General features: G+C 37.2%; 1 protein-coding gene across 2 annotated transcripts in view; it reads left to right on the top strand.

Moving 5' to 3' along the window:
* The window catches only part of SYN2 (synapsin II), a 466,588-nt gene extending 453,562 nt beyond the window's left edge, over nucleotides 1–13,026 (top strand). For both annotated transcript variants that reach the window (XM_054033948.1, XM_054033949.1), the window contains 3 exons: nucleotides 4,529–4,589; nucleotides 8,404–8,647; nucleotides 12,108–13,026. In XM_054033948.1, coding sequence (XP_053889923.1) covers nucleotides 4,529–4,589; nucleotides 8,404–8,647; nucleotides 12,108–12,243 — 441 coding nt within the window. In that variant the 3' untranslated portion in view covers nucleotides 12,244–13,026. The remainder of the gene's footprint in view (nucleotides 1–4,528; nucleotides 4,590–8,403; nucleotides 8,648–12,107) is intronic.
* Nucleotides 13,027–18,519: the final 5,493 nt, after the last annotated feature.

Below are 18,519 nucleotides of genomic sequence, written 5' to 3'. Positions count from 1 at the left end.
AGGAGTCACTCCCCTTAGGCATCTCTGCAGGAGAAGGGATACATTATTCTGCTCTCCTACAAAGTTCCTAAGCTCCTTTAGCAGCTAGATGCTCTTGCGCTGAATAAGGCCGGTCTCTTTATATTTAATTTACTCTTAAACTACCAAGGTGTGGTGCAGCCCTATTTCCTTAAAAACTTCGGTCATTGCATCAAATAAACCTACTATACATGTTCCAATGCTGGTTTTCAAATCCTTCTAACTCAGCCAAATCAAAACCAATTTTCACTGGGATACAGCAAACACCTCTATTGCCCAAGGGCTATTTCCCTGCCAAATTACAGCCTTTTGCACCCTCCCACTTTGACACTAGCCAGACAATCCCAAAGTCACAAATACATATAAATATGATATTTTTATATATAGAATGTGATAGATCAAGCATTAGCATAATTTTATCCTAATCCATGGAGTCACGGGGAGACAGTGCTTTGGAGGACAGCCAGTCCTATCTTCCACCTCTGCCCCCTAAAATTCTAGGGAACCCATTTCAAGCAAAAAGCATCTATACATTTCTGTGGAGTAGGAGAAGTGGTACAGAGGCAGCATTCCACCCATTCCAGACCAATGGGATTATCTGACCACTGAAGGGATGCTCTGGCCAAAATTGTTAGCTCAGGTTTTTTTAATATATATCATTATGCAGCTAATGCACCTCTCATTACATACACAACTGGGAAGTCATTAACTTAGAGAGGGCTTTCTTGGGTAAAGCTTGGTGATTTTTATAAATATATAAAACAAACCAATCTTATTTGAAAAGGGGAGATTCTACAAATAGGCAATTCAAGACTTGATGTTTTTAGTAATATTACAATCCCCCTGTCCTTTCGGTATTCAGTTTCAAATTTAAGTGCAGAAAAAATAATCAGACATGATATGAGAGTTTTATTCCATGGGAATTGGCATATGCCCCCAAAGGGCATTCATTACCACCTCAATTACTTCACCTCTGAGGTATTCGTAGCCATATCAAGCACTGTACACACACACACAAATTAGATATTAGACCAGCCATTTTCTCTCTTTGGCCCTAGGCATCCAAGCAATGGGCTGTTTTGAGCCATTTTACATAAGTTATCTGGAATTCCATAACCCTGGTTCCAGACAGGTCTGGACTAACTATTGGATGGGTTTGAGATCCAAAAGTTTGATGTACAAAATCTTGTTTGTGCTAAGAGAAATAAACTGGCAACAGATTTAGCTTCTAGTCTGGCGGGCAAGTATAAGAATATTAGGATGGAAGAATAGATCTTCAAGATAGGTTTAGTCCCTATGGGTTTCTGCTCACAGGAATTAGATTTTCCACAAGGAGTTAGAATGCTTGCAGTTGCATTAGCAGCATACTACCTTAGAAAGGTGAGAAATAACAGGCTGTAGTTGATTTGCCAGCAACTTCAATTTTAAGAGAAGCCTAGGTTTTATTAGAAGCATTGGCTCAAGAAAGCAACCAAGTATGGAGTTAGAAGACTCTGGATTCCCAGCCTGTTTTTAATATGAAAGGCTCTGTGTGAGAGAGAAGCAGGCTCCTGAAAGGGAATAGATTACTGCAGTTAACTGAAAACCCAAGAGTCAAATTTCTCAGTTTAGGAATATAGAGTGAATTAGGCCTTTTGGGGTCAGCCTGGTGGTTGGCAAACATAATTTAGCCATGTGATTGGCCTGGAGAGAGGGTGAGGTTCCCAAGCACTAGGTGATATTTGGTGAAGAAAGGATGTGTGGGTGGAAGAACCAGGACAGCTGCAGTCAGTGAATAGAGTGAAGCAATTATAACATCAGTAGGAATGTATGCAGGGGCTCTGAAACTTCAGAACTGCCAAGGTAGGGCATGCATTAGAGAAACTTGAGTAACGGGAAAATGCTAGCAAGTTTTCTGGAAAGCTTCATTTAAGATAATAGCATTTCCTTGTAGATGGGGAGATATATAGGGAGGTGGACTGCAGAAATACTGGTGGTGTTGTGACAAGGGAGTTGGATGTGATCTGTGATTAAACCAAAGCCCTGACAACATAAAAACAAATTGCAGTCCTACTTTAGCCTGCAGGTATGGAGGTGACTAAGGACTTACAGATATTCTGTTTAGAATTCATAGCTAGAATTCATAGAATTCATATTGAATCACCAGCTTCCATTTTCTTTTCCTGTAAGTAAAGGACTGGATTGTTCTCATACATACAACCCCTTACTTTAGGTTAAAAAATAAATAAATCCATCTCCCTCCCAGCTTTCTTCTGCCAGTGTGTGAGCAGACAGTGCTTCTCTCCCCACCCCCACCCTCCCTCCATGCCCTCTCACTCGCTCTCCTTAAAAGAAGGATAATACCAGCAGGCATGTCTAACATAGAGCAATTTGTTTGGGTTTCAGTTCTCTAACAGGAATTACATGATTGGTTTCATTCAGTCCTCCAGAAACAACCATTGGAGGCCTGTGCCCACCCATCACAGAACTCCATAGATAGAGAGGATGTAAACCCCAGAGGTCCCTGCCTCGAGTGCAGAGAATGGGGAATATTCTTCTCCATTGCAGCATTCTATCCAGCTTCCACAGGAACTGCACCATCCATTTGGGGTTTTGCATATGGGGAGGAGCAGGTAACATTCCCCTACCAATGCCACAGGAAACACGCACCGTCTCCACACAGTGTGGAGCACCACATGTCCTGATGGCACACAGAGGAAGGTCTGAGCTGCATCAGCATAGCACTGGAACAATATGGAGGAAACTCCTCAAGGTGAACCTTCCAGTGTTTCCAGTCCCCTGTGCAGGCTTCCCAGCTATCACAGGAAAGACTGACATTGCCCCCGTGAGATACAATGCTCTGTACAATGCAAATATCAATACACTTTCCATATGATCACAGTTGTCATAGGGCAGATTGGACTTTCATGTGTAGTTCAGGAGGTGAGAACTCTGACCGACTCACAATCCAGGAGTTTTAAACTGATCTTCCTAAGTGTGGAGGTCCCTGTTTCTCCTTGTGAAATTCTCCTCTCCTTCCCAATCCTTGTATTAATCTTTATAGAAAACTGTATTATTGTATCAACTCCTCTTGTGACAAGCAGATTTTGGCCCATTCATACTATGCATTAATTTTTAACCCCCCTTCTTCTCATCTTGAAGTTTGTAATACTGAACAATTAGAGTGTCAGATCCTTCATGTCCCCTTTTATTTATGCAGCTAAAGCAGACATAAAGCAACTTTGCACAGCTGCTTAGAATAGAATACTGTTGCTTGAAACACATAAAAATTACAATTTCTAGGTTCCCATGAAATTCCAATCATTAGTGGTAACATGTATTTTCAGTTTTAAAATCAAACACAAATCTTTCTGAAGAAAAGTAAGTTTTGCAAGGATTGTATTTTACACTCACCCTTTAATAGATTCTAGGTTTTTTTTCTCTCTAGGCAGAAGGCAATAATTTCTTGATCATTCTTTAAAAAATTAAATAAAGCACAGCTATTTTGTCCAGAGATTTAACATATTACCGTACATTTTGAAAAATATTAGCAATGGGCCCAAGACAAAGCTTGGATCCAGAGCCTGATGTTCCCAGAGGGTGTTCTGCTCCAAAGTTTTTGTTCAGGCCCATCTCTTCCTCTGGACAAGAATATGTTGAAAGCAATACTGCCAAATACATATCCTATTTTGAAAAGTTAACTATTACATGCTAGATGGGATAGAGTGAAGTAATTTTTTTCCCATTATGTTTTTGCTAACCCTCTTTCATTTCACTTAATGAAACAGCTAAAACTATAGTCAGTGTCTCACTTCGATACTCAAACACAGTGGAATTTTGCTGATGCTGGTTTCTAAACTGCAAGGGAATGTCATTGAGTTGCAACTGAAAAAGACTAAGTTCTTTCCTAACTTACATTCAGGTAACTATTGAAGTCTCCTTAGTATCTCATTGAATATACAGGTGTAACAGAGGGCAAAATTTAGCCCACTGGGCACAATCCTGCATGCATTAATTTCTGTGGGAGGAGGAGTAAACCCACTTTATGCAGAGATTAAGTCAAAGCATTCATTCATGAGCTCAAAAATACGGGGAAAGGAATGAGGAAGGAAGAAGAGTTTTAAAATCTAAATTGAAAAAGTGATACAGTCAGTGTGATAGAGAAAAGGTTGTTCAAGGTAGCAGGAATTGAAGGGGAAAGGCCTCACATGAGCTATGGTGAGGTTTTGGGAAGGCAATCTTTGGAAGAAAAGACACTCTCCTGTTCATGTTATATAGTGGTAACCTCATGCTGAAAAGGGAGAGGTGTTTGGTTTTTTTTAATTACCCCAAAACTGAGTTCTTGTTTAACAGGAGTCATGTGTCATGACCAGCAATAACTAAACTAGACTTGATTTTACCTGGAGAAAATTGAAGAGCATGTTTTAAACCCCAAACTAAATGGAGAGCTTTCAGTGGAAACATAGGTAGACTCAGTGTAACTGTGCTGCTCTATTTTTACGTCTCTTCTTTTTTTGTATTTATCTTCCAGAGTGGATCACTTAAGGAACCAGAGCCAAACAAAATCCCACCTCAGCGACCACCACCTCAAGGTTGTTTACAGTATATTCTCGACTGTAATGGCGTTGCAGTAGGACCAAAACAAGTCCAGGCTACTTAAATAATTGACAGTAAAAGCAGGGTTAAAGCCAAAAACCAACCTTAAAAGCAAACATACCAGTTTATGTGCAGTTTTTGCATTGTTTCAGTGCTGACCTGGACTATGTTTTTTCTATGCAGTGTCAACTATACTGTCTGGTTGTTTACCTGTTCATGTCTGTGCTTGTAATGCTTACCTATGTTTCTCTGTATAACTTGTGATTTCAGGGCTGTTGTCAACAGTGTACAAAGAATTGTGCCTCTACAGAGTCCAGTGCGACTGTATATTATGGATGGTTTGACAGTATTTTTTAAGTATTATATATTGTGGGGTAAACAACAACCCAGGTTCAGATTTAAATACTTTTGCTTAACTCTGTGAGTGTGTGCGTGTGATAGTTGTAATTTTATTTTTGCATGACTAACATTGATAGGTGATTCAGATAGATATTCTACAAGATATAATTTAATATATTTGTTGATTGAGGCTTTTTTTAAATAATTTTATAAAGTTTGTTAATATTTGAATTTTATTTATAGGTAAGATGTAGAACTCTAGTGTTTTAGTGATTCCATAAAACAAGAGACTTCTTCCCAGGAACATTTAAATATCCTGTATTTTACATACTGGTGTTCATATTTTTAATTAATTCTGCATTAAATTATTAGCTACAAAGCTATGTAAATGGGCCACCTACGTGCAATATCTCAGTGAAAATGTGAGTATTTAATGTATCTCAGTTCAATTAAGTAGTTTCTTTTGTTGTGGTTCTGAATTAGTCATTTGTGGTTTCTACAAAAACCCAAGACAAATGTTACCCCAAAATTCTTTACCTAGCTAAAAAGGTTAAGCTAATCTCATGGTGTTTGGTGGGAAGTGTCTGCAGGATTATTGAGCCCCCTGAAATGTCTTGTTTGCTAAATATCGGGACTTCAACTGGTATCATTCTGCATAGTTCCACTGACTTCAATACAGCTGGGTTGATTTACACCAGCTAAGGCTCTGTCCCATTAACTGTAACATCAAACAAATAGATAAGTAATTTACTTCATCATCTCAGTGCCACTATTTTCACTGAAATATCAGGATATACATTAAATAATTCTATCCCAGGATTAACCACAAAACAGGGCCTTATCTTTATTCATAACTCAAAATGCAAAAAGACCTGAGAGGTTTGACTTTTGCCAGACTTTCTATAGCCATAATTGCTTATGACTTTCACATAACCAATTTACTCTTCAATATCACAAGCAATATCCAGGCAGGCCATTGAACTGTTATGAGATATCTAGCCTAGGAACACAACCTGCACTATTCTAGCATACTGTAAAACTTAGTTGGAAGCAAGGCACAGCAATGTATTTTGTCATTTAGACAAAGACAAATAGTGGTCACTAGCTTAATACAAACAAGATTGTTCTCCTTAAAAAAAAATTATGTTCTACTTTTAATTTTCCCTATAAACACTGCAAAAAAAAAACAACAACAACAAAAAAAACTCAGCATTGTGAGCTTTCTTAATTGTAAAAGCAGGCTGGCAAGATAAGAATTTATATATGCATTATTAGCTATTTAAATGTTAATGGTGAATGCTATTGTTTACTGACGATCAGTAAATTACATGAAATTTTGCTTTAGTGATCTATGTTTTTCTGGATCAATGATCTTTCTGATGAAAACATTGGCTATTTTTGTTGTGTATGGAGAATACACGCTTAAGATCAGGTTCACAAATTCTTACCTTCAGATATCATAGATGAGAATAAAGCATACTACCCTGGGGTGAAGAAATGAATCTGTTAACCAAGTGATTTTTATTTAAAGCAGTAGGTGTTGTTTTGCATGTAGTAGTGTGAGTAATCACAAGTGCTTTTCATGTGACATTTGTGAGTTGTATGTGCAGAGTGCAAAGAAAAGATTTGCATTTCAGGTAGGACTTCAGCTTGTTGATTGTAAAAGTTAGAGGGGCACATACCTATTACTTCATACCACAGAGAAGCAGCAAGTCAAATTGTCTCTGCATGCAAGCATGCTTAGGTGCAAGTTTGGGAGTAACAGGGAACAGATGTTTTACAGTGTAGGATTAATGTTCAGATTTTATTTATTTCTTTATTTGGTAAAAGTTTCTTTCATGATTGTTGCCTTTTTGTACAACCCAGCTACAAGAAAGTGAGCAAATGCTGGAAGTGTGACTGCAGTATATCTTTTATGTGAAATATCTTGTACAGCTTAATGTGCAATAAAAGAAAGTTACATCTGTCTTCAGTGTAAAGTTTCTGGCATTCAAGCCACTATCTGTAAGTGGGAGGAGGAGGGGAATATTTGATTTCCAGTACTGAGTGAAGGGAGGCTAATAAGTAAATGAGTATCGGTAAGATGTTGCAAGACTGTTACCACTTTTGAGGTTTCCTAAAAAAGTCATAAAAATTTACAAAACCAAGTCCCATTCCCTAGTATTAAGGAGATGCTCCTTACCTTTCTACAACACAAAATATTGAATAATCCTAGTTGTGGCAAACTTTTCGAAGCACTAGTATGTTCTGTTCTTCCACACACACAATCTTATACAGTAAGTGGAAAACTAGCCATGGCTATTTGTCTATTTAAAAAGAAAGCCAATGGCATATTGTGCTGATACCATTTCTTCCAGATATAGAAGTGTTTTCTTTTCTGAGGACTAAAAAGAGGATGAGAGATCTTACACGGACATTAAATCTCTTTGTAAGAGGACTTAAATTCTGACATTTTCAAAACAGCTAAATTAATAGGCTTGTCTAATGTTCATGGTCCATTCTGCACAGATCCTGACTGAAAGATTCTTTAATCAAATCTATCAAAAAGTTTTGTCTCTGTCCCTGCCTCCCTTTCATTCAGATGTGCTATATGAGCTATGTGACATGTGAGGGTAACGATTCTGCTGTAACTGCTAATTCATCAAAAGCCTCCGAGTTAAAACCACATGTAGACACCTGACACTACATAAAGTGCACTGCCTGCTGACTGAGATCTGACTGAGTACATTTTCAGTCAGGAAGCCTCAAAACCAACAGTCTGATGATACAGCATCTTTTCAAAAGCCTGCTGATCAGTTCTGTCATGGATTTCACAATTTAGGTTTCTGCCTCATATGCTATTCCCATACTTTTTATAATGCTGTTCTATTTGCCAGCTCATAGTCTAGTCGGTAAAAGCAAAAACTCAGACTCCTTGGTCACTAAGAATAAATTAGTGATGACTTTTTCAGGTCTCTCTGTATTCTGTTCTTAGATATTTCACTACAAAATCTAATAAATTACCAGAAGTCTCCAGTCAGTGTCATTTTAAAGTTATTTTACTGCTGTAAAAGTAACCTGTAAATGGAATAATATAAGCAACTGTGGAGATAATGTTAAAGCTTTGGCTCTTCAACAGTACTGTAGTAACATCACATAAAAACAATAGATGAATCAGCTGCACTGGTGAACTATCAGAATATAGCTAAACCACTCACTGAACCAGGCCAAATTTATCCCAGGGATGTTTGGCTATTTGGATCTCATAGTAATTTTAGGGCTGGAGTGTAAAGGTGGTATAAGGAATGTATTAATGTATCAGTTGTGGTAAATAATACTGACTATACTAAGTTGGTGGTCCATATTAGCAGAATATTGTCTCAACACAGAATCTGACAGATTCCAGGATTATTTTTTAAGTGTTGGATATAAAATATAATATAGATTCTTTGATACTGTAACATTATGAAGTTTTTCTTGTACTGAACTTAGGGGGCCCAGTACAACCCCAAGGAACGCAATCACAAAGCCAGGAGCCATTGCAACCACAGCGCATGTTCCCCCCGGGGCAGTCAGCAAAGCCCTCAACTTCCCAGCCACAGCGTCCACCTGGCCCTACAACTCAACAACCACATGCCCAGGGTCAAGGTATTTCCAGCGCCGGGTTATCAGTGGAAGTGGAGCCAGAGCCACAACCTGCTCCACAGCAGAAACCTCAGTCTCATCCACAGCTTAAGTAAGATATTTGTTTCTCTCCCTCCCCCGCCATATAATTGTATTTTGTTTCCATCACAGTAGCTTGGGTGCCTGTCTAATATATAGCAGCAAAGCAGAACATGTGCTTTTGACTGTAAAAAAAAGGTCAATTCAGGGAATCATACCCACATCCTAAATGCTGTAAATGCAGAATTTCATATAATACCTGCACATTTTCAGCTCAAACCAAGGTTGGTTTGAGGAGGCATCATCCTCTCATTTCTTTTTTTCTCCTTTTTTATATCATTGACTCATGATTTGCATGCACTGAGAGTAAAGCTGCACAGAAAAAAGGAAGTCTTATCTGTTTAAACTTTTAACCTTGCAATCACTCAGACAGCAAAAGATTTCAGTTTCAAAAGGCCTATATGAAAAATAATCCAAATTAACATTCTACACAGATGCAATAGTTAGTAAGATGGGTTTCTTTGCAATACTGTTTCTTTCAAGGTTATACACTGCTGCTTGAACATACAGTACAGATAACTCAAACAAACCATCTCCCTTGTATACTGCAGTTAAAATATAAGTACCAGTACAATAAACGGTGTGCAGTGAACACAGAGAAGGATCCTTGGGTTCCACACCTCACTGTAGGAGGACACTCCAGACTAGGGTGACCAGATAGCAAGTGTGAAAAATCGGGACATGGAGTTGGGGGGTAATAGGCGCCTATATAAGAAAAAGTTTCAAATATCGGGACTGTCCCTATAAAATCAGGACATCTGGTCACCTACTCCAGACCAACAGTGAGCAGCAAGTGGCATAGTAAGCAATTGCTGCTATCTCCAGCCAACCTCCCCCCTCCCCCCCCCGTTGCCACTGACGGATCCTCTGTCCCACAGATCTCCCTCCTCACAGCTTGACCCAAGAGAAGGGGAGAAGAAAAGAGAAGCAGCAAAGAGTCTTGTTCTTCGAATGCTTGCAGTGTGCATGACACACACATGCTGCTAGCAGGAATGGGAGGGATGTACTAACATTCCAATGGATCTTCTGATATTATATATATTCTGATAGTATAGTCTTAATTGGCTAAAGAAAGAGACTAGGTCAGTTTTTGGATTACACAGTAAATCTGTATGAGAAACCCATTCCCTTTTTCTAGACACTAATATGCTAAAACTAATGTGAACAAATCTCCCCTCCTCACCTATAATCAGACTTTGTTGAGAGTCTCCCCCACAATGAGTGCTCAATGACTTGGACTTTTTAAGCACATGAAGCTCAGTGGGGGCAATAATGACCCCCAAAATGGGACAAGTGTGGCCGTTTCTGGAAGAAACCCATTTCTCTGTCCCATACGATGTTGTATGTCACTATTCCTGTTCTATGATTTTATGTCCTGGGATAAATTAATCTATTCTTTAAGTGTACACAAGAGAATGTGAATGACAATTTTCCTTATCCCAAATGGATGAATACAGAAACAGTCTGAAACCTAACCAAGATTTTCCTGACATTCTTTTTAAATAGTTATTATATACACATGATTTTCTAACTCTCCCCATTAATTTGTACCTCTGCTCCCAATTTACATCTAAATAGATTTATAGTTTTCCTTTCCAAGATATATCCAGTTTTCTCTCATCAAATATAACTTTTAAAAGGCAATTAGTTTTTAGTTGGCAAGATTTAAGAACTAGAGATATAGTATGGCATTAACCCTGTCAGGGGTAAAATTAGTTTATGCAACTTTCCAAGAAGCAACTTTACTCCAAACAGATTTCAGTACATAATAAAATGCCTTGCCTTTGGGATTAACTGTACTGTAGATATTTGCATGTGCGTGCTTTGTAGTCACCCACAAACTGTTGCCTAACATGTGCATGCAGGTTATTAATCTGTGAATAAATATTTAATTAGGCCATTTACTTTGTGTTACTAATCAAGTCAATTGCTGCTTCACCTCCCTCACTCCACCTTTCATTAGTGCAAACACAAATGTTTATCAGTCATTAATCCATCTATAATGTATTAAAAGCCTGAAATGTATGCAGCACTGCTTGTTGTAGAGGTGGATAAGTTGCAAGCCACAGAGTATGAGCCAATATGAACTAGAGAAGTGTGTTGCTGCTGTATCACAGCCAAATATCAATCTCCTACTGAATTCTATTTGAGATCTGATAAGATAAACACTTGACAGAGTTCATTTCATTCCCAAAAAGTTAATTATCTTTACTAATTAAGCAATGGATACTTTTTTGAAAGGCTTACACATTTAGGGTGTTTTAGATAGATAGATAGATAGATAGATATGATGTTTTGCTTTAAATTTAAGCTACCCTTTTAAAAAGTTATTCCACTTGAAGTTCTATGAATTGGACACAGTTTTAAACTTCAAACTTTATCATTCATGTATGCTAAAGTATATTTTATTCACTATTTCACAGAGACTTATGCTATAGTTAGTGTTAACACCACAAAAAAGAAAAAGACAGCATACAATAGAACCTCAGAGTTACAAAGACCTCAAGAATGGAGGTTGTTCATAACTCTAAACAGTTTGTAACTCTGAACAAAATGTTATGGTTGCTCTTTCAAACATTTACAACTGAACATTGACTTAATACTGCTTTGAAACTTTATTATGCAGAAGAAAAATGCCTCTTTTAACCATTTTAATTTAAATAAAATAAACACAGTACTTCTGGTTCCAAATGATGTGTGTGGTTGACTAGTCAGTTCGTACCTCTGGTGTTCGTATCTCTGAGGTTCTACTGTAGTTAGGCTAATTGCTGGCAGTAAATACACAAGCACTGACAGATTGTGGGGTTTTTTTAAATCAAGTGCATTCACAAAACAAAAGTTTCATCAAGTCACAATTAAGAATTAAACATCCAATAAATCATCAGACGAGTTACAATTTTAGGGCTCAATTCTTCAAATGTACTGACATGCCTCTTTCTCCTTGTGTCAATAAATGTTTGCAGCCTTACGGAACATAATTGTGCCTTATTGATACTCATCTTGAATTCAGGTTTCCCTGGCTTTGAATAGGCCCAATTCTTCTTTACTCCAGTTTTATGCACTAGGAGCTACTGAAATGAATGGGGTTACTGTTGGGGGAATAAAATGTGAAACAGGGGAATCATGCTCAATATTCCTCTCATTTCTATTTTGTTGGTGATTTAGTATCCTTTCGATTCATACAATAATATAAGCTGTTTTATTATTAAGCAACCTGTTCTATTAAATATAGTTGATATAGCCTACTTCTCAGACTAAAGTATAGAGAGAAAGTGCTGTATTCAGCGCTTCTATATGCTGTACTTGACTCTGTTTGTCTCTGCTTGTCCATCTTTGTTTGAACATGTAAGTTGTTTTCCATCCCATAAATGCTTCTCCTTTTTACACAGCATATAGTTTGTATGGATATAGTATATGTACATATGGAAACTGACTACAATGTGAATACCAACCATGTTGCTTTTGTCTTGCAGCAAATCACAGTCTTTGACAAATGCCTTCAGTTTCACAGAATCATCCTTCTTTCGATCATCTGTGAACGAGGATGAAGCAAAAGCTGAAACCATCCGAAACTTGAGGAAGTCCTTTGCTAGCCTTTTTTCTGATTAGCTATTTGAAGATCAGTTTCATGCAGTTGCATATGGCATATAGACTAGAACCTACAGTGAATATTATTTAGTATTTATATCCCTGTGACCCATCCTCCATTACTGTTCCAAGCAATATGTTAATCTTTAAAAAGGTCTATGAGGAGATACAATTCAGGTACACTGTATAAAATCTATATAATATGAGAGGAAAAGCTATATTAGTAGTAGTACAAAATGCTTAATTTTATGGTCTTTGTCACTTGTAACATTGTGGCCTTACTATGACTGCACTATATCATCCTATTGGATACTCCTTTGTGGAATTGTTGTAATAAAGCATTGTGTTATGGGTTTCCCCTTGTTTTACCCATCTCCAGTACTTTGCAATGCATGTTTATGTTATGAGTGAATGTTTTGTACTGCAAGGATATAGTCTTAACCTGACTTGTTCTTGCCTGACTTGTTATGAGGCAAATCATATTCATGTTTCCTGTTGTCAAGCCACTTTACTGTTGTGAGAAATTAAAGCAGTTTTCTTCCTCCTTTGACAACCTTTCTATCAACCAACTATACAGTTCTGATATATTTGCTGAGAGTTATCACTAGGCTAAAACAGTGATGTCGTAAATAGAGTATGTGTATGTACTATTGTATCCTCATAGGTCTATTGAACATTTATTTCCTATTGTTAATTTAATAGTGATCTCTGAGTTGTAAAGTAACATGCATGACCTAATAATGTTACCAATATTTTTCTGTACCCCTTCTAATAAATGCAAAGCCCTGTGCTTGGTAAAGAGAAGCTTTGAAGAAGACTGATTTTAGCAATTAGGTGTACCATGTTTTGACTTAGGATGACCAGACAGCAAGTATGAAAAATCGGGACAGGGGGTGTGGGGGTAATAGGAGCCTATATAAGTAAAAGACCCAAAAATCGGGACTGTCCCTATAAAATTGGGACATCTGGTCACCCTATTGTCCATCTGTGTTTGTAAAATATTTGGACAACGAGGTCATTGCCATCAGAAACTAACATGTCAAATTATCAGTTTATCATGAACCAAGAGAAACAATGTGGTAAAATTACAACTCACAGGAATGGAGCTTAGTTTTTCTAAGAGATTATGCATATTGAAAATATTGCTCTGACTTGCTGTAACAGAAGTGGTCCTACATATTGGGATAACAGCAGCATTTTTAAATGTTCAAGTCAATCTGAAACAGATTAAATCATGTCTAGATGAGCACTAGTCCAAGTTAACACTGTGCTCCTCTCTAAAACAAGTTACATACAACAGAGTGTTCCGTGGCAGGGAACATGTGTGTTTTCTTTCCCTTGTTTGTCCTGATGTCACGTTAACACTTAAGAAGGGAAATAAGTGGCAGATGGTTTCCTTTTTTCCCAGAAAAAACAAGGTACTTGCTTCCAGATCCTCAAGCTCCTATTTTTTCATGTTTATATAAAATTAGGCTTAATACCACAAGGGTTAGAATCAGCAAAAAGATTCAGACAGATTTAGATATACCTGGCCAAAGGTACATCCCATCCCAAACATAACCCCACTTACTCCAGTTACATTAGGGAAGGATTTGGCTCACCATGCACATATTTAGGGAACTGAAGTTATAATTCTAGAGTTACAATGTTATCACAAAGTATAGGGCCTTGTATAAAAGTATCCTATCTAGCTCCTTGCTTACTTGTGACCTGGGAGAGTAGAAGAAGAAGGGATCACTGCAATGGTAGTTTGATTAGTCTGGGTAAACTGTGTTTTATACTCTGAGGTCTCTGCAGCTGCATAGGTCAAAAACTGACTGGTAAGATGCTCTGTACTCTTTAGCAAAGATTATTAGTTACCACACTGACTCTTATTGTATACCAGCATCTTCCTAAATGATTTACATTTGGCCTCTTAGTGTCACTGGCTATTAAATTATTAATGAAAAGAAGGGTTCCTTAAAAACTACAGATCTGAGGAGTGTTCTAACATCTACTGTTGTACAAGGAAATGTACAAGGAAAGCAATAAATACAGGATTTTTAGGGGGTTGTTTTGTTTTTTTTAAAACCCCCTTTTTTTTTTTAGTTAACTCTCCACATCACCCTCAAATGAAGGTGGCAGATAGACTCTACTTAAATAGATTTGTTCTAGACTTCAATTAGTATTACCCACTGATGTGGGTTCACATCAGATCTGCTCTCACTTCTGTTATAGACTTAAAAAAAACTCTGGAAAGCTTACAAGTAATATTAACCCAATTTTTACAAATAACGAACCATTTGTCACTATTTTTAAAAATTAAATTAGGAGGTGCTCGTATACTATAGCAAAGATGACCAACAAAGTACCTAGATATATTTACAGGCAGTTAAGGGGTTTAAGTAAGTAAAGTATCAGAGGGGTAGCCGTGTTAGTCTGGATCTGTAAAAAGCAACAGAGAGTCCCATTTCACCCACGAAAGCTTATGCTCCAATACATCTGTTAGTCTTAAAGGTGCCACGGGACTCTCTGTTGCTTTTTAAGTACGTAAGTAAGTTTCTCAATTATCAAAGTATCCATTGTAAAGCTAGGATACAAATGTATAAAGGTTCTCATTTGCCCCAAAGCAGTGATTATTTTGTTCTTACTTTGTGTAGTTGTTAAAAAGGAAAATTTACAAGCTATTAGCATTTTGCTATTGCTTTGCCATAGTCTTGTGTAAAACGAAGTTTATTTACTTGAAAGTGTTTATGGATTCTGTAACAGATTTTAGAGGCTTGAGTTTTATTAGCTCTCTGAGTTTATATCTCCTACCAACCTAAAACAACAATTTATGAAGTGTACATAAAGCACAGATTTGGCCTCCCATGTTATTGAGATTGTCAGCAGATCTAAGCCTCTTCAACAATACTGGACTTCTTTTTAGTGAGTGATCCTGTTTGGAGCTTGGTAATGAGATTAGAGATGGAGACTTGTATCTAATTCACTAAGTTTTTACCTATAAAAAGTGTTATTGGACAGCTGTTTATTCAGCAATGTAAAATGATTTGGTACGCACAGCAGCTGTCTGCATCACAGTTGGCACCCTATTTGGATTCTCAGCTAAGGACTGACTGGCTATGGAAAGCTGAACTACCATGCTCCCTTCAGATCAATGTTGAAACATGTTAGTGGGGAAGTTTGCACTACTTCTGCTAGTATACTAGCTAGCGTGAATGTATAGCACTGCATTTTGCTGGACTGAATGGCAGACCTGATCAAGTGTCTTGTGTAGTGGCAACAGAACTCAAAGAATAGAAGCTCTAATGCTAAAAGAGTGGTGATTTCCTTTTACTTCAAGGGGCATGCACTTAGGAAGCAGAAAGCTTCTAGTTCTTTCCCTTTTTCTGTGGGTCATGAATTCTGTGTACTAGTTCTGTGGCTAAGTAGAGGGCTTCAGTTTCCTTGCTACTGGTCAAGCACCTTTCTCCACCACATAGCTGCTCTTTTTAATTAGCCCAATCAAATATAACACCTACAACTTTGCATTTGTTTTGTATTTATTGAACTAAACACCCTTCATTATGCTGCAGTAGTACCAGTTATATGGTACTTCATGAAACACTTTAAAACCTTTGTAATCAATCTAAAAATAAAATTACTAAAGCAAATTAATTACTGCTACAGAGAAAAGTATAGTCATTAATTTGGTATTATGCATAATTAGCATCTGTCTAGTTTCAAAAGTGTGTATGTAATACAATATACATTACAGAGCTCATTAGGTCAGGTCTCACCTTTCTGCTTGAGGCAAAGTTTCACACGCTCATAAAATTCCCTGCCATACTGTACTTGGTTAAAACCAGTTTCGCCACAGGCTGTGTTTTACTTTCTGGAAAAAATGGTGAAACAATCAACTCTGCACAGTGTATCCTCCCACACAGAGTACATACCAGATCACCACTCCACAGTGCAAAAGTTTCTTTATATCTCAGACTGTACCGATGCATTTCACATGCAAGTTGATACATGCCTATGCTCTAGATGTAGAGTTTCAGGTTTAAAGAGATTTTGTTTTATAGAGCGATCAGTAAAACCCTCTAAACAAGACAAAACCAAAAAACTAATGGTGTAAGTTGTTTATAAAATCAGTTCAGTCACTTACCATAGTGTCCTATAAGTCATTAGTATTACCTCACTAAACAGCTTGAGCTTTGAATTCAGATACAAGTTGCCAGCTCCAAATTTAAAGACCCAGTTGCAGAATACATTGCTATCTAGGTCTGTACAGTGGCACCCACCACAGTAGTATGGGAGCGACAGTAGGCCAGCAGTTGCACAACATTGAGCCACCTGGGCAAACTACCCAAGAACCCAAGGGCTGCAACTAATTTGCATAAAAGTTAGTAATGGAGCCAATTGCAGATATGGTCATTTTTACCATGGAGTTTATGAAGACAGTTGGTCCCAATATACACTGCTCCATCTTACTCCAAGTGGCAGTCTTTTTCACCTTTCAAACAAACAAACACAATACAAAATCTTAGAGTAGGATTTATAAAATTTATTCTGAAGACTGGAATGGACCTACTTCCTCACCGTTAAGTTCTGAGCCACTGCCGTGTATTTAAGCAGTTTTATAATAATAGATTATAATTATGTACCAAGAAAACAGATTAACTTTGAAGAAGTAATTTCTCTCTCCAGTGAACATAGTGTTAAAGTGTTTTTCAAAAGGCACATATTACTCCCCACACACACACACCAAAAGAAAAAAGGAAATACCTCCTGTGCAGTCCTGCTGGCCAATTCTGTCTCAATGAATGGTCACACACAGTAGAAAAATCCTTATAAAGCCCAGTTAGAAAAAGTTGCAGGAGCAGGAGCAGGTTTTGATTCTGGGTATCGTTTAACTTTTCTGCACCAAAAAACAACTCCAGAAGTGATTACTAATTAGACCATATTATAAACTGGACGTTTGCTATGTTATTCTAAAAAAGGCAATGAGTTTTGAGTTATGTTTCCAACAGGGAAACTTTATAATACTTATATTAGTTAATTTTTTTAACTAGCCAAAAGTTTTTCTAAAGAAGCTAACTTATGAAATCTTGGGTCAATATTTTCAAAGATAAGTGCCTAAAATTAGGCTTCTAAATCCATATTTAATGAGCTAATAAGTGGCCAGATTTTCAAAACTGCTGCACGCTTTCTTCTGTTCTATGCTTCCCCCTAAGATTGTTCAAACTCATGATGTTAAACTATATTTGAAGTCAGGGAAAGATAAATTAGCCTCTCGCTAATTAAAATACTAAGAGTTTTTATTTACTAATTCTTATTTTAGTAAGGGGGCTTCTCAACATTGTCTTGCTAAAAAAGAAAACAAAAAAGATGCCCAAAGTATTTTAACTAAAATAAGCAGTGAGGAAGTTGAGCTGGATTAACTTTCCATCCTGCCTTGAGATAGCCTATTGACAAGAGGGAAATGCCCTCTTCCAGGGATAATGCTACATATGTTGTAACAGACTATCTAGATTTAGAAAGTGGAGCAAAAACATCTCTGTGAGAAATGTAAAACATCAGCAAGTAAGTTAAAAATAGTGCAGCAAATTAAAACCTGTTACAAGACTTTGAAGTATAATGTATAAAAGACCAAGCATTCAGAGACTTTTTTTTAACATACAGTGGAACCTCAGAGTTATGAACACCTCAGGAATGGAGGTTGTTCATAACTCTGAAATGTTTGTAACTGAACAAAACGTTATGGTTCTTTCAAAAGTTTACAACTGAAAATTGACTTAATACAGCTTTGATACTTTACTATACAGAAGAAAAATGCTGCTTTCCCTTTTATTTAGTAGTAGATGTTTTACACAGCACTGTACTGTATTTGCTTTTGGGGGGGGGGGGGAAGGGGTCTGCTGTTGCCTGACTGTACTTCTGGTTCGAGGGGTTCCAAATTAGCTGTGTAGTTGACTGGTCAGTTCGTAACTTTGAGGTTCTACTGCATAGGTTTTGTTTGATTTGGACATTTCAAATTCTCCTCCAGAAGCACCATATTTGATAACTAAGAACCTGCAGTTCTGTATTTTATTTGGTATTATTACTGGTGTATACTTTGACAATGATCACATTGACACTCCAACCATTTGCAAAAAATCCTGATTTTTTAAAAACTATTTCATTTGTGTCTTAAAATTTATTTAAAGCTCTATTAAGACAGATTTCATTCTTCCTTGACAAACAGTGAAAATATACCTGGGTTTAAAAGTCTAGAGTAAAGAACTGAATTTTAGATCAGAAGAATAATTTATTTACTGTCGATACCTAGGTAGATAC

This window comes from Malaclemys terrapin, chromosome 7 (genome assembly GCF_027887155.1).
Source record: "Malaclemys terrapin pileata isolate rMalTer1 chromosome 7, rMalTer1.hap1, whole genome shotgun sequence".
Taxonomy (NCBI): domain Eukaryota; kingdom Metazoa; phylum Chordata; order Testudines; family Emydidae; genus Malaclemys; species Malaclemys terrapin.
This window is presented reverse-complemented; position numbering and strand designations above follow the sequence as displayed.